This window comes from Dendronephthya gigantea, unplaced genomic scaffold (assembly GCF_004324835.1).
Source record: "Dendronephthya gigantea isolate DGI-Jeju-01 unplaced genomic scaffold, DenGig_1.0 000044F, whole genome shotgun sequence".
In the NCBI taxonomy this organism is placed as follows: Eukaryota; Metazoa; Cnidaria; class Anthozoa; order Malacalcyonacea; family Nephtheidae; genus Dendronephthya; species Dendronephthya gigantea.
The window spans coordinates 1,298,332-1,326,302 of NW_021163054.1; the positions used below are offsets into that span (position 1 = coordinate 1,298,332).

Sequence of the window (27,971 nt, forward strand, 5' to 3'; positions counted from 1 at the left end):
AGGGTCTATTGGCCACATGTGACCAATTAGACCAAAATAATCATATCTAACGTAAAACCAGGCAAAAACAACTAACCACGAGTTTCAGCAACACTTCCCCGAAAATAGTGATTCCCCAGATCGCTCCCCAAAATCTACCAATTTCCCCGTTTTGGGAAATTTCCCCGTTTTGGGGAAATTTCCCCAAAAGTGAGAACCCTGGACTGAAGTACGCACGACATTCAACACGCATTATATAATAACTATAGTGAAACACGCAATGTGATTGGTCAATAGCCGTGCAGGATCAGACAATCCTGCACGCGTTTTAGACAATCCTGCACGCGAAATTTAATTTTAATAAAGTTAACCGTTGTTTCACTACAGTTATTTTATAAAACAATTACCAAATGATTTTCCGTGCAGGATTGCGTGATCCATGCACTTGGGATGTTGCTCGACTTTCGGAAAGCGTGAAAATACACTCGCCTACGGCTCGTGTATTTTCACGCTTTCCGAAAGTCTCGCAACATCCCGCGTGCATGGATCACGCAATCCTGCACGGAAAATCATTTGGTATTCCTTTATTCAAAAACGAGTGCCACTGAGCTATATATAACTATGGACATGCTAAGCATCATGGGGCGAGCCTGAACAAGAACAATTAGAGCGAGGAAAAACATGCGATTTCATTTCTTGTTCCTTATTGAGACCTATTCTCACAGTTTTAAATTCAGGGAGGTAATTCGCGTGTTCGTTCTTTTTCGTTTGTTTAATAGAACTGTTTGTGCATATTAGTAACTTACATATTAACTGTTTTCGTCTCGTTCTTCCATGGAAATCAACGGTTGGTCTTCCTGTAGCCTTTGATGTAGTTGTCGAATGCGCCCGATGGTCGTGAGACGCTGTAGTGGGAAAAGGTGGTGTGAACAGTAAGTCTGTTATGTTTCTCACTCTTAAGCAAGCTAGCTTCGACGGATTGGTACGGAGGTGTGGGGCAAAACGACCACCATTAAACATAAGTAGATGCTTAAATTAGTTTTCTATTGTGACTTCACTGGAACGCCGCCCAAGAAAGTCCACCCAACGCTTTATTTTTAAACGCTTTATTTATTTATTCAGAAACGATTTATTCAGAAACGCTTTTACAAAAGAGTTTACAAAGTGACGGTTAAATTGCTGACTTTCTCTTTGAAATACAAACTTTCTGTCTTAGCCAATCAGAACGTTGTTAATTACCAGTGGTTACTCGCGCATGTGCATAACTTACTAAACCACACAACGTCGACCGTCAATGACGGCTATGTTCTCCCGGGTTCCGGGTATAATTCCTAATCTTCGAGCCGAATTAGTAGCTACCCTCGTAGACGTTCCGCGCCCAATCGGGGATAAGTTTCAATGAATGTTACACAATAATGGACCTTTTCCGTAATTACTTCACAACATTTTTTTAATTGCCCATATATATCATAACATGTATTATACTTAGATATATATTTACAATATGAATTTTTTAATATGGCTAGAGGTCTACTGGTAATCTTTAGAGGTTTTTATTTAAGCCCCCTAGTTAGTAGCTATACAAATATTAAAAATAAAGTTCTATTTTCAGTCAACTAAATTTTAGAAAGTTGATTATCAATGTATTTAGGAAAATATAAAGAGAGAAGAAAATACCAAAACATAACAAAACAAAACAAAATTATTCAGTACAGTGCAATGATTGTGCTATATAGTTATTGTGCTAGTTATTGGAAATTTCCACGAAGTGTTTTCATTGATATTATTTGAATCAGTCAATCAGATATGTGTATATTATTGGTAGATGGTCTGAGATATCACTGAATATAATTCCATTAACACTGTTTTCAATTTATTTCAACATTATTTGTAAAGATATTGTCATTTATTGTAGCAGTATGTTGAGTAATTATTCTTGTTGGTTTCGTAATGAGGGGGAAAAATGATGATGTAAGAAGTTGCTCAACAAATCTATTAGAATAATTACAGGATTCATATTTCAGTTAATCAATATTGAAACCACCACGTAAGGATTACGAGAAGATCATTGTCTACCAAGTAAAATTATCTATCATTATAGAAAAGGCCTCCGACAACACCTACCGGGGAACGGGTATATAATATTATATGCCGCACAAGCCCGTCATTAAACAAAACACCACTACGACAAAGACTCGGATGGTTCTTGACGCCAGCGGTAAACCACAGCCAACATCGAACAGTATTAACGAATGTATGCATGTAACCAACCCCCCCCCCCCTTTACAACCAATGCTTTAGGACATACTGGTGCGAGCGCGGATGTCGCGATATTTATTGATAGGAGACATTGAGAAGGCATTCCTACAAATTGGTCTCAGTGAGGAAGATCAGGACGCTTTTCGCTTTATCTTCAACATCAATGGGAAGGATGAGTTGTTTCGGTTCGCACGAGTACCGTTCGGAGTCGAAACGAGTCCCTTCAGTATGTTGGGTGCGACTTTAGAACATATAGAAAACACATATGTCGATAATTTGATGATGAGTGGAGAGGAAATTCAAGACCTTAAGAAATTCAAAACAGAGGTCACAGAAATATTAGAGAGTGGGAGATTCCCAGTACACAAATGGGAGAGCAACATATCAAGCCTTGAGAGTGGAAACATGCCGAATTCGGGAAGAATATTAGGACATGTTTGGGGTAAGCTTTCACTTCGTAAGACTTATTCGAGCACGATTCGCATAACGGCATAGATCATCAGATTTGCGTACAACCTTCAGACCAAGAAGTGTCGGTTAAAGAAAAGCAGCGGTCCCCTAACGACAAAGGATTGCGAGTACTATGGCTGAGATAAGAAGTAAGTGGTGGATTCATCAGTAAGGGCGGAGTCATCCGAGGAGCGATATTGTTGCACAAAGGGAACCACATAGAGCGTCCGATCCAATTACTCTGTCCCTTAGAGATTCGAAGTCCACTACGTGAAACGGAAGTACACAACGCAAGCACTGAAGAAGTTGGGGAAACACGAGAAAACCGGAAGAAGAGGCAAGCTGCAAAAGATGCCGAACAAAGGATTAAGGAATGTTTACAGCAAGACGATGAGTATTAACATGCTCTTAATTTGAGATCTGGGACGTTCAAACATTTGATTGAACAGTAATAATAAATAATAATAATAAATAATAAACCACTTTATTAAATGAGGGTAGCACGTAACAGTTTTCACTGATAAACCTGTGGCCCTCTCTAAAAAAATTACAATCTAGATAATAGGTAAAATAGGTAAAAGTGAAACATACTTAATACATATATGACTATATGGAATTTAATAAGTACTTTTTTAAGCCAGTTTTAAAGCCAGTAATTGTTTCCTTTTTGCGTATCTCGACCGGAATACTGTTCCACAACTTTATGCTACTAATATAAAAGGTTCTCCCACCTTCCGTTTCCCTATTATAGCGTGGACATACTAGATTATAAAGACCATGCCTGTGTAATATGTAGTAAAAATAAAAAAAAACTGTTCATATTTTTAGGGGAGCGTGTGGTAAAGTGCTACAACCCTCCCAGACAAGGATAGATAACCCCCCGGCATGGGAGGTCATGTGACATTGTGAAGCGAACTAAAATCATGAACTATTTATAAAAAATATGCTAAAAATGACATTGAGTTGTGAGAATTTTGGCTTGAAACAAAAGTTCAGGTCATAAGTCATCAAACAGTTATCACATTGCCGTTTAATTTGGTTAATAAAAAGAGCAACTAAAAATATGCATAACTAGGGACGGTTTGATTGACAAAACTCCAAGGACCCACTAGTGTGGCTTATATTTATGCACCTTCGGGGGCACCTAATTTTTCCAAAAAGGCATTTTCCATCACAGCAAGGTCACTTTTGGTCTCTTTTATGGGAGCACATAATCCGCACTTCCAATATCCGCATTTCGAGAGTGAAGCCACGGATCTAATCACATGACTTGTGCTCAAGCCTTGTGGCAGTTTGGAGTTCTTGTTGGTTATTTCGCTGTTTTGGCATCGCACGGTTTTGGACATCTATTGCCAACATTTCGTCTATTCGATGTTTTTACATTCTTGTTATAACATTTGACGCGTCTTGGATTCAGATGTACTTCGTAGTTTCTCTCGGAGTTTACTAAAAGCTTGAAGTAAGAATTCTCAATTATATTGCAGCAGAGACAAGAGTGGCTGCCCTTCCATCGAAGCAATTCGACATTTACACGTTTTGATAGTACTCAGGGATTTGAAGAATTATATAAAAATGCCGGCCGTCAAAGGGGAAGGGATGCGCGGTCTGTCTGTTTTTATATCCGACATCAGGAATTGTAAGTATTTAATATATTAAAGCTATTACAAATGTGTATTTTTCACGTATCCTTCGCTGTTGTAGTATACTTCCTGTAGTATTTTATAATATAAATCAAAATAGAGGTCTTTATTTTTAATATTGAGCATATGTCGAGCGAGATTTCTTCATTTTCTCTTTAGGTAAATCAAGGGAGTCGGAACTTAAACGGATCAATAAGGAACTTGCAAATATAAGATCGAAATTTAAAGGTTGGTTCAGTTCGATTAGCCATGTTTTACGTAATAACGAGAAACGATAACCAATATGAGATTCTCTCAACATTCATGAAGCCTGAACAGCCAGAAATGTATTCTTTTATACTCATTTATTTTTTCATTATCCTTCCTTGCCATAATATTTGCATAGTGTATGTTATATAGATTTTCAATCTTATATTGACTTCGATATTTGATTCCATTTCTAGTAATGATCCTTTAATGTACACTAAATGCATATATGTGATGTATTTTGTTTTAAACTATCTTCCTCTGGCGTAAACTTGAAGGGTTCTGATCATTTTTGTTTTTCAAGTTCATGCTTCTACAAATCCCATGCACAAGTACTAAATATAATATATTGACAATTTTTACATCTTATGCCACCAGCTTGAATCTCTTTTGTTGAAAGATGGCCAGGCTCCAATTGCAGGCTTTCATAGCTAGAATCAAGTCATATCAAAGCATGAATAGACACAATGCTCATATAGTAAATTCATGGATACACAAGACTTCTATGACAGGCACACAATTTGTTTCACAACATTGGTTTGTCTAAATCCGGTCTCCTACCGAGAAAGTTCACTGTGAAGTTCTAGGTTTCAAACGGTTATGTTGCAAAACAGGTAGTCATGTCAAATCAAGTCTAGGGGCCCTCTTGTGTAACCAATATGTGAATTTGCCAGAATTCACAGATTTAAATCTTTACACTATGTCACGGTTCAGCCACACAGATAAATGTATTTTTGAAAATCAACCTAGAATAAAAAAGGAATAAACACTTTAACTGCATTTCGCTGTAAGAATCGAACTTGCTACCTATTTGGTATATAAAACCAAAATAGATCTACTATAACATTTTTAGGAGTGAAAGTTTGCATTTGTTCCAGGCAGGCAAAAAAAATTGCATGCAAGGGAATTCAAACATTTGTTCTTGCAGACATGACATGTACTGGATAACAAGAGTGTATATGTTAAATAGGCACATGTTTTTATCCACGACTTTATATTATATAATGAATTAGTCAAAACAAGTCATCACTAAATGCATTTTAATGAATTATTGCTGAGGCCACAGAAGTGAACATTGTACACATATGATTGCAGACAACATTATGAAACAATTTATAAATAAATGACATACAGACACTCTTGTAGACAATGCACATGCAGTCATTGTCTCCTTCATTAGTAAATTTTGCTCCAAATGCCCCAAGACTTAGCTAAAGGCAAACAATAGACCTTTTGCATTATAGACTACTTTTTTATTTATGCAAGATAATCCAATCCAAAATTAGTAAAAATGCAAAGTTTGGTTTGCACCATTTTGGACCTGAATGTGGTAACAATTTCTGTGTATTAAAGAAAAGTATACAAATTTGCAAACTTTGCTGGGCTCTGCAATTTTTGCATTTTACGACATTTCAAAACTTTGCGTTTTTACTAATATTGGTACGCTCTTTTCAGCTGTGGTGAATTGATTGGATTATCTTGCATAGATCAAAAGGTCAGCCTCGTACCCAACCGCTTTATTGGAAAACATAAAGGCTGCATTCAGCATAATATAGAGATCTGTGGCTGAGATGTGCGAGCGCGCAGGGGTGCTTGAGGAGGACGCGACAAATGAAGCTTCGCTCTCCCGTCGTGTCCTCCCCAAGCACCCCTGCGCGCTCGCACATTTTAGCCACAGATCTCTATATTACGCTGAATGCAGCCTTTATGTTTTCCAATAAAGCGCCTGGGTACGAGGCTGTCAAAAGGTAGTCTATAATGCAAGAGTAGTTATCTTGCAAATTGCAGAGGTATATGTTTGATTCCTGTATTTTTTTGCAAGCAGCTACACGTTTTGTCCTCTTTTTCATTTATATGGTAAAAACGACCAAATCAGCCCATTAAATTTCAGTATAGGCAGAGACTACTGGTATTTTAGAGTGTTTCAAGAACACTACATTAAAGTATATTGTCATTTACACATGCCTAGGACAAGAAATTCAGTTTCACAGCTTCATTCTTTACAAAAGATTTAATTTCAATTCAAAATATGACAGTTTTGACCATTTTGGCCACTTAAAGGAAAGCACCCTTAGTAATCTTATGTTTTCACTAAATCATCATATAATATTTGTTTTGAGGTGTTTCTATCCTTGTGTTTTCTCCCTTCAAATGCAATGAATATGCTAATCACTAGAAGATCTCATGCCTGTGGGAAAACTGGTGCCACAAATTTGCCTTCATATCTGTGTTGACTGAATTACAAAATGTGGTATTTCTTTAAAAAAAGGGAAAAAAAAATATATTTTGAATTTACTTCAGGTGATAAGCAGCTTGATGGTTATCAGAAGAAGAAGTATGTATGCAAGCTATTATTCATATTTCTGCTTGGACATGACATTGATTTTGGGCACATGGAGGCTGTCAACTTGTTGTCATCGAATAAGTACACAGAAAAACAAATAGTAAGTATTATAATTGTAGCCGTTCTGTATATAAATTAATATTCTGTTAACTATCTGGGGCCAGTTGTTCAAAAGCTGGTTAGTCTAACCCTGGGTTAAGGCAAATCTTTACATTACCTTTTTTAATCGCTTGTTTACAAAGTTGAATATCGGTTATTTTCTGGTCACACGTGTGACAATGCTATTCCATATTGTTACATGAAAAATATGAAGCCTGAAGAAACAGCAATATAACATGTGTGACCAGAGAATTGCCCATATCTTTTTTCATAAATATTTTCTTGACCAATAGAAGTCATAAACTTAAATGCTTGATTAAGATTTAACCTAGGGTTAGTGCTAACCTAGCCTTGAATAACTGGCTCTTGCAATCTGATTAGTTTGAGCTATCCATCATTTTGCCAGGTTTCAGTTTAGTTTCCTGATAGGTTTTGCGCTTGATAGTCAACAGCAAATACTTACAACAATACTGTGCTGTTTTTGGTCAGCATTGCAATTTTATTTCCTATAGTGTGATTGATATTAGCATATAAATTAGATTGTATTAAATTATTCATGATAAATGTGCAATGTGGTGAAAATATGTATAAAGCTTACCACCCAGTCTTTCCTTTTACATTATGTCAAACCCAGAAACCCACTGGTAGTATAAGCAAATAACTAATTGTAAAACAAACAAGGTATATTTCATTTCAAGCAATTTAGTGGAGAAGATGAATAATCATGTAATTGTTTTCAAAATATTTTTGATAGCCTTTTGCATGAAGGGTGTGTATCGCACTGCATGAGAGTCTCACAGTAATTCATTCATATTACTCCACTGAAAGTAAGCTAAGGCATTATACTATGGGTGTATATTTTATGAATTGGTATTGTTTTTATTGCAATGCCACACCAAACAGCTGCCCTTTTCCAACTCCTAGTTAACAATATGAATCACCTTGTCCTTGATTTTATTGACACATTGTTGTACTGAACGTACTAAATTAATTTTATTGCCTCGTAGGGTTACCTCTTCATCTCCGTTTTAATAAGTGCCAACAGTGACCTAATGCGTCTTATAATTCAAAACATCAAGAATGATTTAGCGAATCGTAATCCGGTACATGTCAATCTAGCATTGCAATGCATTGCAAATATTGGAAACACCGAAATGGTCGAGGCATTTAGTAGTGAAGTCCCCAAATTGATAATATCTGGAGAGACATCAGACAGCGTCAAACAGTGTGCAGCATTGTGCCTTTTGCATTTGTATCGCATCAAAAAAGACGTTCTCCATCAAGCTGACTGGACGTCAAGAATTGTGCAATTGTTAAATGATAAACATCTGGTATGGATTATTTTTATATGAATAAGTTTTTCTTATTTTAATCATTTCACTTTATGGTATGGATTTCGTTGAGTTTTCTATTCCGCACCATTTTTTATTGATTGGACAATGTACATGTTTGACTATATTAGCCTGTTATAACGATAAAAACTATACCTGTAAAGAGCATACTAAGTAAAGTGAAAAACAAATTCCGAAAATAAAAGACATGTTGAGCTTCAACATATATTTGTGAAACGCATGAATAATCAATCGTGAATTAGGTCACATTTAAATAGAATGGCTTTGGAAGAATGCCGGTGTCTTGTTTGATTTATTTATTGACGCTCAAGGTGTCTTCTATCCGTTTTCGGGATTGGTTTTTTACTTTACTTTTTTAAATGGGTGACTGGTCGTGGTTTTTGAGCATACTAAAATTGTAAATTTGGCCGCGAAATGTGGTAAGACGCGTAAAATACACTGGTAAAATATCGTCTTTCAAATTTGCATAGTAAAAATGTAAAGTCTGGTTGCAAAATGTCGAAATTATTGCCCGTGGAAATTATTACTATTTTCATTCTGAATGTGGTAGCAATTTCCGTGTGTGAGACAGAAGTATACAAATTTTGCCGGGTAATGTGTTTAATTAATGTTTAAACTTATTTTTTGTGTAGGGTGTGGTGACCTCTGCGACGAGTCTAATACATTCACTTGTTCAACGTAGTCCGGATGAATTTCAAGGATGTGTCCAAGTAGCTGTGGGGCGCCTAAGCAGAGTACGTATAACAAGCCATGCAAATTGTAACTTTACCATAGAGGAAATTCTCGGATATAAGATTATTTTTGCAGAACAAAATTAGCGTGCATTCAGACGGGTATGTCAAATTTGTCCAGATTCCTGAAATGTTTCATAACCACAAGCCACCTTAAGTAAAAAAATTAGTTTAATCCCCGAGTGGGCGCAGAGCGCTTTCGAGGGTACTAATTCCGTCATGGACGGTCGACGTTGGGCGGTTAAGGTTTTGTATGTTATGCGCATGCGCAAGTAACCACTGGTAATCAACAACGTTCTGATTGGCCAAGACAGAAAGTTTGTATTTCAATGAGAACGTCAGCAATTTAACTGTCATTTCGTAAACTCTTGTAAAAAGACGTATTCAAGACAGGAAACATTTCCGTATTTCTATACAGTTATAGAAACATGCATGGGAGTTTGGGAGAACGAGAAATAATCATTGGGAAAACGAACCCGTCAGTCAAATTTTTTCACGTTATTTCGAGTTCTCCCAAACTCCCAAAAGTGTTTCTATAACTATATAGAAACACAGGAAAAAAAATTTCTTTTATAATATAACTCAATAAAAAGATTTTGTACAAATATTATAATTCGATTCAATTACAAATTCTCATTACATTACTTACAAGTTCGGCGGGAAAAGTCCTGTGTTTCTATACAGTTTTAGTATACACCCGACTACTGTCTATTATAAATCCTACATTCTGATTGGCTACTCCACCATTGTCTATTCGTGGTGGTGAACGTTTGGGAAAAATTCGCTCGCGCGACCGTATAAAATTGAATTAATTAGATTATTTTTCGGTGTAATTGCGGTGTATCGATTATTTTCTCGAAATTAATATATCTAGGTACAGGGTGTATACAAAAAGCCTTCGTTGACCGATTCGCTCATAGACAACTCGGACTCGTTGTCAAATTGTTAAATAGAAACACGCTTCTCGACCAATCAGCACGCGCGTACTATAAATGTTATATTATAAAAAATATTATAAAGAAACACAAAGCGGTGTAAGAGAAATAATTCATAATCTGCAAGCTTATATAAGTATTTTCAAAGAGTACGCGTTTGCTTTGTTTATTTCGGATTTTGTTTCGCGGTAAGGATTTGTATAATTTCCTGAGGCTTTGTATGCTGTTTATTTGTTTCATTTTCAGCTTTGTATAATTTCAGCTTTTTATGCAAACGCATAAACCAACTGTGAAAGGCTATTACACCTTTGCTTTAACTTTAAAAAGTGTTTTTGGAAGTTTAATTTGAATGTTGATAACAAAAATAGACACTATAAGCATAAAACTTTTAGCCGTCGACTGCGTGCAATCACAGAATAAAATAACATTGAGGTTTTTTCTTTATCTCTGAAGATTTTGTACTGTTTTACTTTTAATCATTTGAAACTTCAATTTTAAAAATCATTTCTTAATTGCTGCTATAGCATAAATCCATTATGCATCAAAATTGAACAGCCAATGTTTACACTAGCCTTATGATTATTTCTGTATCGAATGATGTAAATATTAGCTATAATATACTCGGTATAATATAATATAGACTAATTTGAGTTTTGTGTCATTTCATAATATACGTTTAGGTCAGGTCAGCTCAGAAATTTATGTACTTGGTTTGAAATAGCGAGGGGTTGCTGCATGCATGTATTTCTTGCAATAGTTACGCAATGTTTTCACAAGTTAGAAGTTTTTAGTGAACCCTGAACCTGATGCACGCTATTTAAAACGATTAGTGTAAAATGTATGATTCAATAGCGTGTTTGAGATAAACTACATTAGCAGTTCGAAAATTTAACGTGTGCCATATTTCAGCTATCCTTGCAGGAACATTGTTTTGTTAGGCCAGAAACAGCAAAACAGCATGAATGCAAGAAAGGTTTTACTACGCAGTTTTTTAATTTCCATCTGTACGTCTTTAGATTGTGACAGCATCATACACAGATCTTCAGGACTACACGTACTATTTTGTACCAGCACCCTGGCTCTGTGTTAAACTTCTAAAATTATTACAACTTTATCCACCTCCAGGTGAGAATATTATTTTATGGACAAATTACTGAACAATTATGAATTATTTTAAATATTAATTCGTAATACCTGAGTCCTATATGCATCATCACTATCACTTCAAGATGCACGATTTATAGAACACACCATAAATACGAGTTTCGAAATATCACCTATTCGAACCGTCTTGGCCTTTTAGCTAACTTTTCAGTTTTCAGCTGTTGGGAATTTGACCTTTATTTACAGTAGTAGAACTAACCGGAAGTCGACATACTAATCTAATTAAAACTAACCAATTAGAAAGTAGTGCTTGCGTTGCGATTATATTTTGGATTTTTAATTTTTTTAAAAGAGAATTATGTGATGTTTTATGAAAATTGATCGTAGTTTAGCGATATTAAATGCTGATGAAAGTTTTTTCGTAGTTGATGATCCTGCAACATTAGGAAGATTAAATGAAGCTCTTGAAGCCATTCTTAATAAAGCACAGGTTGGTTGAAATTGCAAGTTAAATGTAATCTCATGGATTGAACTCGTGTAGTAGAGATTTACTAAATATATGTGGAATTATTACCAGACGTTTTAAAACTGTAGGTCGAACTTATTGGGAGGGGGTGTAAGCAGATCGGATCATTTCAGATCTTGTATAGTAAAAATGTTCCCCGGTCCAAGACTGTGGCGTGTATTTAGTACCTATATATTTAAATTACAAGTCGAGTCCGTTTTGCTCATAACAATGTGAGGTTTTCACATAAAATATTTCGCCCAAATTTCGAATGTTTCGAATTTTTCTCATCAAAAACACTAATAATATTCATTTAAATGCATAGCGAACCTAAATGTTGCTAAATATTTCAGACCTAGAGACTTTTCCTAGTCACTGATCTATAAATATAATTATATCACCATCCACTGATCTATAAATATCCAGCTAAGGGACTGCGGAGGACAGCACGTTGTAATTCAAAAAATGTAGAAGTTCAAAATGTAAACAAAGCGATTGCTTACATACGGATTTGACTTCCACTTTAATCATCATGCAGCCTTAATGTTAGCATGGATAATAAAATCCTAATGTCTTTTAACTATCCATGATGTTAGTACTCCCTTATTTAGTTGTATATATTCATAATTGTTCTAAGATATAAATCGCGTAACAGCATACCATCGCATACCAACGCTCTCAATTGTTCGACGAATAATAAAATTCTAAAGTATATCCCTTCTGCTAAGAACCTCTTTCAAATTCTTTGTTAATTCAGGAGCCACCGAAGTCGAAAAAAGTGCAGCATTCAAACGCCAAAAATGCAGTGTTATTCGAAGCCATCAGTTTGATCATTCACATGGACTGGTAAGATTATTCCGTAGTCCCTTATAGTGACCTTTTTGTGACAGAATTCTCTAATTTGGTGAGCTTTATTAGCCTCTTATTTCAGAGCTACGCTAGGGAGTTTAGTCTTGAATTATCAATTTTCATATAACGTTTCCAGAAATTGCATATAAGGGTAGATTTCCACTTACAGAGAAATAGTTCGCTCGCGAAATATTTGCATATTTTCTTTTGAATTGAGAACAGTCCTGTTGAACTAATTTATTTATGCTGTTAAAATTCTAAAGAAAATATACAAATATTTCGCTAGCAAACTATTTCTCTGTAATTGGAAAATGGAAATCCAGCCTTAGCAAAGAAAAGATTAGTGAATAATTATTATTAAAAACGATAAAGGTTAAACAATCTCCAGTGGTATTTTAAACTGTGTCAGCACCCTGCGCTTTTTTGAATGAGAACTTGAAGAATATGTAAAATATTGTAGTAGGGTTGATAGATTTCTATCTATATGTTACTCGCTATCTATACGCTTCTGGGTCCCAATAGAGTGCTTAGTCATTCAAACAATTACATTGTTATGGGTGATTTCAATAGTTTTCGTTTTTTTTGAGACGCCCTGTATATTACTCGCAAATTATGTTTCCACAGTATTTTCACTTTCCTTGATCTCTGACTTTAAATAATTAATCCTTACTCTTCCTTAAATTTAGTGTCGAGAATGCTGCCTCCTCGACACAATCCCAAAATTTGATATATTTAATAAAGTAACATGCAGCATCACACACAATGAACACGCACACTGGCCCTCAACTACGTACGCCCCTTGTCTTCGATTGAAAATAAACCCCATATGATTAATAATTAACGGTGCCATGCAGTCTGCCACAATACATACATCTATTTATAGTGAACCAAGTTTACTTATAAGGGCTTGCAACCAGCTTGGACAATTTTTAACCCACAAAGAGACCTTAATAAGGTAGGTTTACAGTGATTTGTTTTAGTGTGTGGGGTGTAACACAGGATGTTCACCACGTCATGTTTGTGCTTTAGATATTTAGCCTTGGAAGGACTCTGTGCGATGTCTCAGTCAGATTACTCGAGTGACGCTGTGAGAAAACATCAAGAAACGATTGTCAAGGCCTTGAAGGTCAGTAAATGTGTGCAAAGCCTCGTAATTTTTTTGTCATACACGGTAAGGCATGCATGGTATATACGATGAACTGTAGCCCCGTTTACACTACACTCAATTTATTGGCACCGCACTGCTAAAATGGATACCCGTGCCCCATTACATATTCGCTCTACCTTTGTTTTGGTAGCCTGAACACTATTAAAATTGGGTACGGGTACCAATTTTGTCCGTGCCGATAAATTGAAGCCCCGTTTACACTACACTCGATTTATTGGCACGGCACGGCTAAAATGGGTACCCGTGCCCATTTCATCCGTGCTCGGCCTTTGTTTTGGTAGCCTGAACACTAATAAAATTGGGTACGGGTACCAATTTTAGCCGTGCCGTGCCAATGAATTGACTGTAGTGTAAACGGGGCTTGAGTGTAATGTGAACGGGACCTGTAATAAAACCTGGAATGCTAACTTGGCCGCCATATTCGAAGCCAAATTTGAAGGTAGCTTTTAAGACAGACGTAGTCTCTACGTAATTTCCCGGAAAATAACTCAATAAAAAAATTTGTACAAATGTTATAATTCGATTCAATTACAAATTCTCATTACATCGCTTCTCTTGTCAAGTTCGGAAAATTCCTGTGTTTCTGTACAGACCAATCAGCACGCGCGTACTATAAGTGTTATATTATAATGTAATATATATTATCGACGCCAATTCGGAAATTTTTGGATCTGCGTTATAATGTTTTTGTAACTTTTATTTAGTGCATTTTTTCATACCGCATAATTTTCGTTAGTTTAATTTCTCCTTGTTTTAATTTTAGGATGAAAGGGATGTCAGTGTACGTCAACGCGCAGCTGATTTGCTATACGCTATGTGTGATAAAACGAATGCCGAAGAGATTGTTTCGGAAATGATAGAGTATTTAGAACACGCGGATTACTCCATACGAGAGGAAATGGTTAGCATTTAGTTATTTTATAATGGTTTGGGAAATGTTTTAGAGAACACACATTGATAATATCCGTCTCAAAATGGGCTAATAGACCTTTTCGATAATTACGTGACAACACTACTGTCTTAAATTTAGAGCCATCTTAAATGAGATGGATTTCAAGATTTACTCTCACAACTACTCTACGTGCAAAGATGCAAAAAACCTTCTTTAACACATGCATAAAGAATCATTTTTGTGAGATTGTGAGAGTGAATGCATCCATTTGCGTGCAATACATTTCATTTAAAGTGGTTCTAATTTTAAAACAGTAATGTTGTGATGTAATTATCGAAAATGTCTATTAGCAAGCAGTTTTTTTCATTGTTTCCCAAACTTTAGAAAACACCAATTCCATGGTGTGAGTAGTGGCTCAAAGTAGTACCGTCGCAATATCAGTTTCCGAAATCATGTAATATACACGTTTGTTGCATTTGAGGCTAGATAAGAGCCACTTCTATAACAGTCTAAAAAAGGTGTACACATACTTTCATGTAAGCGAATCCCTGCCACAAACGAGCCTATAAAGGTGGTTTTCCACCAGGCTGAATTTTTTGAAATTTTTCTCTCGATTTTCTTTTCATTTGTGACCGGTCAAAAGAATTCGCTACGGTCGAATACTTACAATTGAAAAGAAAATCAGGCGAAAAATTTCGTTCCGTGAAAAATTCGGTTTAGTGGAAAACTGCCCTTAAGAGGCACGTACCTTCAACAACATTCTCACACTCTTATATCAGAAGTCGTTCCAGGAGCTGAAAAATCGCTTCACTACCTTACGGAAAGCTGCGACGAGGCCTTGTTGCACTGCAATGAAAGCACTTGCGAGCTTTGCGCGAAAATTAAATTTAGTACCGAATTTTCCTCTTTATCTTCCGTACTAACTTGTAACCTATATAGGCATTCCGTACGTACTTATCAAGTTAGCTGGGACGAGCCTTGGGTTTTAACATTTTTATGTCGTGATTTAACAGGTTTTAAAGGTTGCTATTTTGGCCGAAAAGTATGCTACCGACTATGAATGGTATGTGGATACGATCCTTAGTTTGATAAGAGTCGCTGGAGACTATGTGAGCGAAGAAGTAAGTAATCCTGTTTCATTTGACTCAAAGCTTTATTCAAGCTAGTCATAGTAATGATGGTGCTATTGATCCGCCACATACTTGATATTTTGGCCCTGAAACCTATATCACAGAATACCTAACAGAAGTAGAACTCTATACTATTTTTTCGTAAGTGTGATTCGTCATGATTCGTCACTTAGCAAGTGCATTTTTTTGAGGTAGTCACCCCCTGCCAATGTCTAAAATCAACGCATATTTAGTATTGGCAGGGGGGTGACAGCCTCAAAAAAATGCACTTGCTAAGTGACGAATCATGACGAATCACACTTACGAAAAAAGTACAGGAGTTCTACTTCTGTTAGGTATTCTGTGCCTATATATTGCTGTCGTAGTAAGCGCAGTAATGGTCCATGCGGTTTGTAGGGAGGGGGGGGTTGCAGGCCAGCCGTAGGGTGGGGCAGATAGCAGCTTTAAGTGATATGAGAAATCATGATATTATGAATGTTTGTTGAAAAAATGTTAGGAACAAAAAAGTGTTACTTGGATTAAAAATCCTGAGCTCATAAGTACACCAAATAAGTACTAACCTTCTTACATGATTCATAAAATGTAATTTGAAACGTAAATTAACGATCCTCCTTCACCCTCAGTAAGTCCTTCCCTGAGTAAGTTAATCATCATTCTAATATACCTTTGACCAAACGCACAATGCCTGGCGCAATTGGATTATCCAAGTCGATTTAGGTGGTGTCATATATATTCATTTCAGCGATTCAGTAACCCAAATGACTTTTATAATAAACTACTGAAACTCATCTTGCGTTACGTAGGTAAAAGAGGAAATGCGTATTGAACCCTCTACATTCATGCACAAAATGGCGTTGTAATGTGCGATGTGCGTTTTTAGGTGTGGTTCCGCGTGATCCAAGTTGTTATCAACAGAGATGATATTCAAGGTTATGCTGCTAAGACTGTTTTTGAAGCGTTACAATCCCCCACTTGCCATGAAAATATGGTTCGGGTAGGCGGGTATATTCTTGGCGAATTTGGAAATCTTATCGCTGGAGATCACAGGTCAAGGTAAAGTTACTAAAGTATACCGTGCGTCAATCTGCGATGCTTCTTACTTCGTCAGTATAGATATGCAATCTTGGTTAAAACTGTGGTAACGATTGTTTCGTTTAGTATAGAATTAGGTATACATACACGCAACTCTCTTCGCAAATCTAATACTAAGATGTATACTTTGTGTTCGTTTTAAAAACTGGAACATTAAAATATTTTTAACCTCTATATTTTTTAGTCCGATGGTGCAATTTAATTTGCTGCACAGCAAATTTCCATTGTGCTCCTCGTCTACGCGAGGTCTTCTTTTATCGACGTATGTAAAATTCATTAACCTTTTCCCCGAAATCAAACAGCAAATTCAAGAGGTATGTGAATAAAATATCATGCATGGACCATAAAAAACGTCACATTTTCTTTAAAAGCTTGTTTCGATTAGACCCGCTTTGCCTCAGCGCTCTACATGCATATCGTGATTTTATATCTGATATTCAAATAAAAGCATCGAATATTTTCATGACGATTCTCTGCATCAGACATTTGTGTCCTTCAGCTCACTCCACGTCGCCTGTATATACTAACCTAGCCCAGGATTATTTGTGATTCGACCAATAACCACTGTAGCAACAAAAGCACTAAAGACACCTAAGTTGGTCTTCTACCGGCCTTGTTGATAAAATAGGCGTATCTTCAAACCCATAAAAAAATTTCCCGTTCTTGCTCCATGGTCCATGCATGGTTGAATCATAGTTAATAAAGCTCCGTGGTTCGATCGCTTATCACAACCAGCTCGAAAGCTTATGCTCCTCTGGTTGCCGTTCACTAATAACTTGATTCAAACTGACAATCTTAAATGTGTGTAATCCAAATTTTTGTATATTTATATCCTTATTTTGTAAATTTCGCTAAACAGTGACGAATAAAAATTGATTGATTGATTGATTGATTGATTGATTGATTGATTGATTGATTGATTGATTGAAATATAAAAGCTGCAAGGAAAAAGGCCAAATGAAGCTCTTCAAATCTAAAGGATTGCGTTGAAATTTGTCAATACGACAATAGATCTACTGTAGGCAACGTTAGTTATAGCAGCCAACGAGCTTTCGGATTTTAGGAATAGCACAATTGCTTGAGAATTGTCTGGGATCATCTAAGAATGATGAGACGTTTACCGGTATACAGACGTCCTTTGTTTTGTCAGCAATTTCAAGACTGATTTTAGTATTGAACCACAAAATAATTGGGACCAGTTTTTCGGGCAAATTAACTTGAACTTTAATAATCTACGTTATACAATGTTCATGGAACAATTGAAACTTTAAACAATAAATCTTTTTCCCTTTCTTTCTGTTACAGATTCTTCAACAAAGCAGCAATTTACGCAGCAGTGATGCCGAAATTCAACAGCGAGCTTTGGAGTATTTCCAGCTGAGCTCTATTGCAACCCAGGACGTATTGGTAAAATAAAATTTAAATACTCGAAATAATTACGTGAACAAACTCCTTTAATCTACGTGAACATTGCGTATACTTTTATATATTCCAAGCTAATGCCGGTTTCTTATTGATACAAAGCACATCGGGTAATTCTTATATCGCGATATTTATTACAGTCGTGCCAATAGAAGCGTTCCGAAAAATGTTGACCAGTTCATTTCCCAGCTTGAAGGAACACATCTGAGCAATTCCTCAACAATTGGAAAAGTTCCTTAAAAAGTTCCTAACTTCCTGTTTCATTGACCAATCAGATTGCTCAAAAATATAAAATTTGAGATTTCCGTCCGTATATATATATATATATATATATATATATATATATATATATATATATATATATATATACACCCGTTTGCAAAAACGTTGGCCGCAGATAGATATATAGATAGATACCCGAAATCTAATTAGAATTGCATATGTTGTGTAATATTATAGAAATCCCATGCAAATGCATTCATATGCAATTCTAATTAGACTTCGAGTATCTATCTATCTGCGGCCAACGTTTTTGCAAATGGGTGTATATATATATATATATATATATATATATATATATATATATATATATATATTGTCTAAAATCCCAGCAAACATACTATCAAGCATGCAATGAAGTAGACTAAATATGTTGGCTATATCATATGTAGCTGTAACAACACTGGTTTGTATATTTTCCCAAGGTAATTATCTTTTTCCATATTTAAAGGCAACTGTTCTGGAGGAAATGCCACCATTTCCTGAGCGGGAGAGCTCTCTTTTAGCAAAATTAAAGAAAAAGAAAGCGCTTGCAGCAGGTATTCCCGAGGAAGAGGAGGCAGAGGCAAACAAACCAACAATAAACGGCCATGTCAGTCCAGAGCCGGTTACCACACCTGCGCCGGCAACAGAACCCACGGCCGCGATTCCAGCACTTATTTACAATCAAAGTCCTCAACCAGCGGTGCAAAATAACGCTAGTGCTGGTTTGCTGGTTGATGTATTTGAAACAAGCTCGAGTACAGTCCACAGTAGCGCACCGACCACATTGTCCCCAGGTGCCGAGGGTAATCTTAAGAAGTAAGTTGAATTTTGCTTGCATGCCATTAAACCAATTAAGCCTGGTTTCCATATAATAAGGCAGTACTCCTGAGGCATCTAAGTTGACAAATACGAACATTTCTTACGATCTGCCAGGTTTTCTTAGCATTTTAAACACTCTTTACTAATTAACATCCCTCAAAGTGATAATTGCGTTGCAAGGAAAATTGCATAGTGTAACACCACCTTAACTCGTAATTGTCGTAGTCATTTTCACCGATGAGAAATAGTTCGCGTCATTGTTGACTGCACACGCATAGAAATATTCTATCACATCAGCCACTTTGACATGTTGACCATTACGATTAAATAGAAACCAGGGGCTGGTTGTACGAAGGCTGGATAGCGCTATCCACCGGATAGTGATTTTTTCAACCGTTCTAAAAATGCTCGAAAAGCGATAGAATTTCATCTTTGGAACCAACAAATATTAAAAAAGATCCTCGATTTAGGAATATGAAGATTTGATAAAAGTTATTGCAAACAACGGGCGATTTTAAGACGATTGAAAAAAACACGTTGGAATTCGGGTGGAATGCGCTATCCGGCTCTCATACAACCGGCCCAGTCATTACTTGCCTTGACTTTCAATACTATATAATGAGTGCGGATGTGATGTGGATAGATGTGATTCCTCACGGCGTAGCGCCACATTTTTATTATGGCAAATTGTTTACATATATGGTGCATGGTACTGAATACAACATGCAATATGGTATATATGGTACTGTATACAACATGGAAATCAATATATTACATGGTACTGTATAAAACATGCAATATGGTATATGGTACTGTATACAACATGAAATATGCATATATCACTGTGCAAGCTTTAATCTCTCTGCTTACAGGTTCGTGTGTAAGAATACGGGTGTGGTTTTCGAAAATGACATTCTCCAGATTGGATTAAAATCGGAATATAAGGATTACTTTGGTAGGTCTTTATGTTGTATCACACGTCGTTATCTATTTAAATAATCTGTTTATACAATGGTTTTCAGTGGCTCTTAATAAAGGCTGGTATTTTTCATACGCACGTAAACGCTCGTAAAGGCTGCTTTCCACTTACGCGTTTTTTATACGCACGTACACGTACGGATAATTTTAGATTTTTTTTTATTTATTTTTTTTTTTAAATATAATTTTAGATGCTTTTAAATTCTTATTTTTTAACATCTAGGTCAACTAATGCATACTAAAATATGCAGAAAACTAATTCCCTTCGATTCATTCACTTAGTTTTTTCAAAGGTAACATGTATAAGGATTTAGACTTTCACGTGCGTGTACGTGCGTATGAAAAACGCGTAAGTGGAAAACAGCCTTAAAAGTCTAAATCCTTATACATGTTACCTAAGTGGATAAGTCGAAGTAACTTAGTTTTCTGCATATTTTAGTATGCATTAGTTGACCCAGATGTTAAATAATAAAAATTTAAAAGCATTTAAAATTTTCCGTACGTGTACGTGCGTATAAAAAACGCGTAAGTGGAAAACAGCCTTGAGTCAATAGACCTTTCCGCGTGGGTTTTGTGTGGAAAGATGTGATTGGCTAATTTGCAGCGCGGGAAAAAGTTCAGACAAGCAAAACATTGAAAACAATATGTTTCACAAGCCTAACAATGGATATCACAAGAATAACAGATGAAACCTTGGACAATATGAATGTGTATAATCTGAGAAACGTACTCCTAGACAGATGAATAACTGCAGCGAACTACCAAAAGGCAGATTTGGTTGTGTTTGCAAAAGCAGGCCTAAAAATGAAGCCTCTCAACCAATGTTGATTTCACAAAGATTGCAATTTAAAGGCAAAATACTACCTGATCCTTTCAGTTTAGAAGCGGCAGAAATGTCTGGACGCCTTGAAAATAGTCCAACTTTTGGCATCGCGGATATATTCAACTTTTTGATATTTAAATCAAGCGCATACGACAGACACAAAATGGCTTCCTACAAAGCGTTTGGGAACTAAGAAGGACACTTTGTTTTTGTTGGGAAAGTAAAACCAACTAGGGAATCCGTAACCAATGAGTACCAGGAATTATACAAAGTTTGGTTAGTCATTGACAGTGACCCTGAAGGCGCTGGTTCAGCTAATGTAAAATGAAGACCAACTCCAGGGTCTGTTTTTTCTCCATACTGCCTTTTTCCTGTTTTTCCTGTGTTCAAGATGGCGCCTGTAAACATGTAGCCGCTTGTTTGTATTCTCTTCATGACTGTCTATATCCCTCATCAGGTCCTACGGACAGGCTTTGACATTAGTTTACACTTCGACTCTCCGACGTTTTGCGACAACCAATCACATCCTTTCAAATCTTTCCACGCAAAACCCACGCTCCGCGTGCGGAAAGGTCTATTATACTTGTTCTCAATTTTGACAAATTTTAAGGTGCTTCACAAAATCATCATTTTTGGTGTTCGTGCATGGCTATATTTTCTCCTTCTTATATGAGTCAATTGTGTATAATAAGACTTGGACACAAACTCAAAATATCAAATCTCTCGAACTAATTAGCAATTGATCGTCAACAAGTAATTTTCGTTCGTTTTCACTTGTCCGCATGTTTCAGTTTTAACGTGTTATTATGTCTGAAATTCCACTAGCGAATTATTTTTTAATGGTGTTTTAAATATAAAAAAAATTAATGTGCGAATCAATTCCTTTTAAAATTGAAGTCCAGCCCGTTCCGCGCATCGGTTCTGCCCGTAGCAATGCGCCCGTAGCAATGCGAAGGCCCTTTGTTGAGGCTCTTCTCTTAATTTCCCATATTTTTTTTTCTGAAAATGAACTCTAGTTCGTACTATTTAGAAGCGTGGCTAACCTGAGATATTTAGACATCGTGTTTTAAAATTAAGCAAGCAAGTTCAAAATGTAAAAAACTTATATGTTTATTATATGTGTATAAACGGACTTGACTTTAAAGAAGATTGTCATCCCAAGTACACTGTATATGTATTTCTCAAAAATACTCAGTTGCAGTAGAAATACTGAAAAAAGTTTAAGTTCTCTATCATGAACATGCACTAAGAACTAAAAATTACATTTGAGATTGGTAAACAAGAGTTTGTGATATCAACGTTGCAGCAAGAACCTTAAAGTTTAAATGTCCAGCCATCTTGATGTATGCGTTTCAATTTTAGGTCGGCTGGGTTTATTTTATGGTAACAAAACGTCGTCACAGTTTGCAGGTTGGCGAACAACTTTACATCTTCCTGGTGAACTTACAGATAATATCCTTTTAATAGTGTTTATAGGTAAATTAATTACTTTATTTACTTACTACCATCGAACAACACTATATATTATTTATGCTGTTTATTACCATTTTTTTTTAATACCTCACGCTCAAAATAGCCCGTATTTATTAATCGCTCGTATTTTTATGTCATTGTCTTAGAGGAGTATAGGAAGGAAAGTAGCATGCTTTTTCGGTAGTGAATTTCATGTCCAGAATCCACGAATATAACCTCAACTTTTATCCAAACCCTGACCCTATTTATCCAGCGTTTGGATAAAATTAGGACTATATTCGTGGATTCTGAACATAAAATTATTTACCGCTTTTTCAGCCAGCCATTTTCAATTATTCGTGAGTTTTTCACATTCCTTATTCAAGTTCAAGAATGAAGTCGAGGATATGATTTTGGTCGTTACCGTCGCTGAGAAAAATCATATTCAGTTAATCATTTCTATTTTATATTATGTCTTCCCTGATCGGAATAACTGTTATTCTGGGCGTTATCATTAGCCAGAAAAAGATTTTTGCAAAAATAATGTAGAAAAGGCAGCAACTGCATTCAAGTGCGAAATTTTCTTAACAATGTGTTACAACTAAAAGTTGAACTAAAGCCGGTGGCTCAAACAGTGGAGGGAGGCGCTCAAATACAACAACAAGTCAGTGTGGAATGTGACAATGACTTTATAGAACAACCCATATTGGATATAAACTTCACGTAAGTAGTAATGATTTACCATCGGTTACGTAATGATGTTGAAACAAATCTGAAATTTTGTAATGGTTTAGCCACAAAATCGCGTAAAACGTGCCGCACTGGTGTGCGTCGCTTTCTGGCGCCTAATTTGAACATGACGCTTTCAAATTAAATTGAGCACGATGCACTATACCTTACCTCCAGAGGTGGTATTGAACAAGGGCACTGCGCTCAGCATGTTTTACGAACAAGTTTTGACTTTGGGCACCGGTGCCATGCAGGCACTCAGTCTAAACCCAGCCTTAAGGCGTTGTTACACTATGCAATTTTCCTTGCAACTTGCAATGCAGGTACCATTTTGAGAGATGTTAATTTGTATAGAATGTCTGAAATGCTGAGAAAATGTGAGCAGTTCGTATTTCACAACTTTAGATGCCTCAGGAGTAGAATTGCATTGCAAGTTGCAAGGGAAATTGCGTAGTGTAACAGCGCCTTAAGAATTCCACGCTTCGTTAAATCTGGGGTGGGGACTGGGCACATGTGAACAGCCCCTTTAATTTCCTGCCTAATTATAAGGATATCTTTTTTTTAGGGTAAATGGAATAAATCAGAGAATAACATTAAAATTACCAGTCTTTCTTAACAAGTTTTTCAAACCGTCAGTCATGGCTGCTCAAGATTTCTTCTCTCGTTGGAAACAATTATCAAAGTAAGTATTGGATATGAAGTGCGTGCTATAGCCATTATTAATTACTCCGCATTATTACGCATATTATTAATTACTCCGGCGCCAGCAACGGAGTTAAAAATTCGCCCCGGTTTTGTTTTTTTTTTTTATTTTTCGTCGTCGCAAGTCTGAAATGGCGCGAAATATTCTAGTATTTAAAATGTGTATGTAACCGTATTTATCTACGTCCCAGTCTTATCTCCCAAGAGTTGTGGTGCACAGCTTTGGCTAATTTTCCGATGCTGGATTCGATTTCACTCGCATGATACGGCAATACCTCCAGAGAGGAACAAATAAACCATTAATTCTTTTCATCCTGTTCGATTAAGTTTAGATTGAATTCGGGAAAGAATATATTTAATACATGTAGATTCTGGCCCTATTTTAATAATATCGCTGCTATTTCGCCGTTTAACAAGATGATGTGGTCGTGTATGGGCGCGTTGACATGTCGCAGTTTGCACAGAATTGAAAATTTAATAACTATATAAGCGCGAATTCCAAAGGCAAAGTGTAAGACAAAGCAAATGTATCATGCGGCTTATTTTTCTTAAAAACAAGAGCGTATATACTTGACATGAAATCTTGGGGGGGGGGTGCTTTTTGAACGGGAAATATAGCGAGATTTGGGCATGCCTATCGATTCAAGAAAAAGATTAAATTTTTGGATCCCCTAATATACTTCTAATAATAGACTCAACTGTCCACTAACAGAACCATAACAGCCCAGAAATACGTAAATGTTTTGCATTTGCAATAATAATAAAGATATAATAATAATATAACTTTTTTCTTACAGCCCAGGTCAAGAGTCGCAGAGTGTGTTTCAAGCAGCATTTCCAATGGATTCTGAAACGGTTAAAACAAAGGTAATTTATTGATATACACAAAAAAAGAACTATACGGGACAATTTTCGCTAATCTAGATATTTATGGCGTGCCACATTGCTCCATTCTTCAAAATTATATTTCTACTCTATTACACCGCCAAAGAAGGCTTTCCAATAATTTTCGTAATATCTATATTTAGAGTTTTATTTAGCAACATAGGTAGTTTATTAGTGCAACTCCTACTATTCACTGCATGGTGGTTAATTGTGTTGTAATACATGACCTTCAGGATTTTTCATTCGCACTCTTTTTCTTTAAATTCTTGCAAATAATTTCAGCGCCTTACACTACCATTTTGTTTCTTCATTTGGGGGTCAAGTTTAGCTATTTGTCTTTAGGATAGCTCCTCTCCCAGGCTTCTAATGAGTTACATTGTGCGCAGTTAATAGAATATACATGGTTTGGAGCCCACATAAAACAACAATACAACTCATTAACTATGTTGAGGTAGATCTATGCAAAAAATTGTTCTTTTCTCATCACATGTCTATTGTATTTTACACAGATAAACCAATGGCAATCCTATAATTAACATATTTTTCAAGTTAAGGTTGAGGAGCTTAGTAAGGCGAATGCCATTGGTAAATTTGGCTAAAATACAATAGACACGTGACGAGAAAGGAACCATTTTTTGCATAAACCTGAACAATAACATAGTTAATGAGTTGTGTTGTACTTTTATTTAGTCTCCAAACCATGTATTATCTATTAACTGTGCATTGTGTTTCCCACTATCAAAGATGCTACCGACCCACTACAGAATTTACATGCGCATTTTAATCATTTCCAAAGGCGGGCAGGGGGGAGCATTTCATCCAAGCTCTTTTGGGTCGCAAAAATGTTGCTATTGTGTTGCCAAAATGTTATTATGTCCAGTGTCTGGTTAAAACATAACAAGGGCGTTGTTTTTTCCCTTTCCGTTGCCTGATCTTTTTGTAGTATTGCTGCTTGCGTGGTATATTACAGACTAGGTGTGCCTTAAAATGGCAATCAGGCGATCAACAAGTTTCTTTCTCTTTACAGTATAATAACTTCAGCTTCATTGTTAAAACCGATAATTCGGAATCTAAATTCCTAAAGTATTCGACCCCCCCGTGTGTTCGATTTATTATCTACTTCGGCGAATTAGAAGTAATATAAAACATACAGTTTGAAGCACAAAGATTGTCTTAAGCAAATCGATACGTCACAGTGACAGTGAAAATTCATCCGTTAAGATATTCATAAGATTGTCAAATTGTAACTTTCTATCGTATCTTTTTGTAGCTTATTGGATTTGGATGTGGTGTATTAGAAAATGTTGACCCGAATCCGGATAACTATGTTTGCGCTGGTATAATAGGAACTAAAGCGACCCAGGTTGGCGTTCTTATTCGATTGGAACCAAATTCGTCTTCGCAGGTACGTCTCGTAAAATATGTTAGGTGAAAGTGACACTTTCGAAAACAACCGTGCTTGCATGTGAGAAGTGCGAATAGATGCTGCATGGAATAGTTATACCTTAGGTAGGTATAGAGGTAGAAGAGCGACGCTATCCTGGAGTTCCTGTTTACCGCAATGCATGTTGGGTGACGCAGGATAATTGACCTTTATGGAGAACCTGTAATCAGAAATGTGAGCGAGAAGAGTTTGAAACAGGGATAAAACGTCAAGTTTTCAATTTTTTTAGGCCTGGGAAAAGATCATGATTATCAACATGTGTGTTTGCAGTTTGTCTGTTTAGCTTGAGGCATATTTTAAAATATGTCGAAATATTTAGTATAATCAGCCACCTTGAGGTGAAATTTGCAACCCATCAAACCAGATCGCTTTCCTTAATATTTTTACTAATATTTTTAAAAAATTCTTTTTCACATGCGCATGGTATATCCAACTACACTAAACAATGTTTTCGGTGAAAAGAATAATAACGATGATTTGACATTTTATCTGCCAGTTTCTGTATAAGTGATTATATCACGCTTCGTTAACTCTCGGGCTCGTGTGAACTGCTCCTAAATGTAATTGTTTTCACTTATTCTTTTTAGATGTATCGTCTTACTATCCGTACACCAAAACCAGCAGTCTCGTCTCATCTTTGTGAAATATTGAACAGTCAATTGTAATGAACATCAATTTTAGTACTTTAATAAGAATGACTGATTGCATTTTACGAAACAGACGTCGCGAGTTCCTGGTTTCCTAGAGCTAGCCCGACGAATTTTTATAAATACATTTTAATATGGCTTATAGATAGAAAATCTAATAATTTGATGATAATGATCTCAATCATAATGCCCAATATTATCTATGATAGTGTCATAGTAATTGATATATACATCATCCATTTGGTTAAAAAATGCTCAATATTATTCTGTGTTTATTAGATAACTCTGTCTCTGATTTTGTGTAACGAACCAGGTCGCCAATCATGAATAATAAAGTATCACTACTTGGTGTGGTTAGTTTTATACTTCATAGGGCAAATCACGAGTCTCCAGTGGCGTAGCCAGAACGATAATTGGGGGGGCCCATATTCATATATTCGTGATACGCAGGTTTAATTTCTTTTCAAATCAATTGTCTTTACAGTCTGTTAACATGAATATATGAATATGGGCCCCCCTAATTATCGATGCTGGCTACGCCACTGCGAGTCTCCTGCGATTATACACCATGTAAGTATTTAATACAGCAAAGCTTTTGGTCCGTTAACCCGGGCCTTCATCAGTGCGATTACCTGAACACAAATTTACACCTCACTTAAATATCACGTTAGTCCTTATTTGTTAACTCGCGCCATTAATTAAACGGTTCACTTACCAAAAATAGTTCTAATTAATGCGCGTGTCCAAGACAAGTATTTAGCAGGGCGCTTACATAGTATACTATATAGTATACTAGGTATTTAGCTAGCAGACATTGAAAAGAGCACGCCACGTACTACTGAGTGGCTTACCCTCTTGTGCAATAGTTTGATGTTTATATAGACTTCACTAGATTCTCTCATTTTACGAGAGACGGTATACTTATCATTCGCTAAAATGCTTGCATCTTTCCATTTAATGCGGTGATCATAAGTCCACGCATGGTGAGTTAGAGCAGACCTATCCAGTTTATCTTTCTCGCAGTTCGTCTA

General features: G+C 36.2%; 1 protein-coding gene across 1 annotated transcript; it reads left to right on the top strand.

The window, feature by feature from the left end:
• Positions 1-3,975: 3,975 nt before the first annotated feature.
• On the top strand, positions 3,976-27,289 carry LOC114527364 (AP-2 complex subunit alpha-2-like). The gene is made up of 23 exons (XM_028548995.1): positions 3,976-4,324; positions 4,488-4,556; positions 6,876-7,018; positions 8,025-8,348; positions 9,002-9,103; positions 11,052-11,160; positions 11,565-11,629; positions 12,402-12,490; positions 13,377-13,448; positions 13,523-13,619; positions 14,425-14,562; positions 15,567-15,674; positions 16,564-16,736; positions 16,960-17,089; positions 18,081-18,182; positions 18,928-19,277; positions 20,153-20,235; positions 22,444-22,533; positions 23,133-23,256; positions 23,828-23,944; positions 24,762-24,831; positions 26,120-26,254; positions 26,881-27,289. Exons 1-23 carry the CDS (start codon positions 4,261-4,263, stop codon positions 26,956-26,958), a joined length of 2,832 nt encoding a protein of 943 aa, XP_028404796.1. The 5' UTR covers positions 3,976-4,260; the 3' UTR covers positions 26,959-27,289.
• The last annotated feature ends 682 nt before the right edge of the window (positions 27,290-27,971 follow it).

Bases quoted from the DNA above. Each gene is read 5' to 3' on its own strand.
- LOC114527364 (XM_028548995.1), top strand. From the start codon at position 4,261: ATGCCGGCCGTCAAAGGGGAAGGGATGCGCGGTCTGTCTGTTTTTATA. The intron at 19,278-20,152 runs GTAAGTTGAATT...CTCTGCTTACAG, and splicing joins GCCGAGGGTAATCTTAAGAA to GTTCGTGTGTAAGAATACGG. The intron at 23,257-23,827 runs GTAAGTAGTAAT...TCTTTTTTTTAG, and splicing joins ATATTGGATATAAACTTCAC to GGTAAATGGAATAAATCAGA.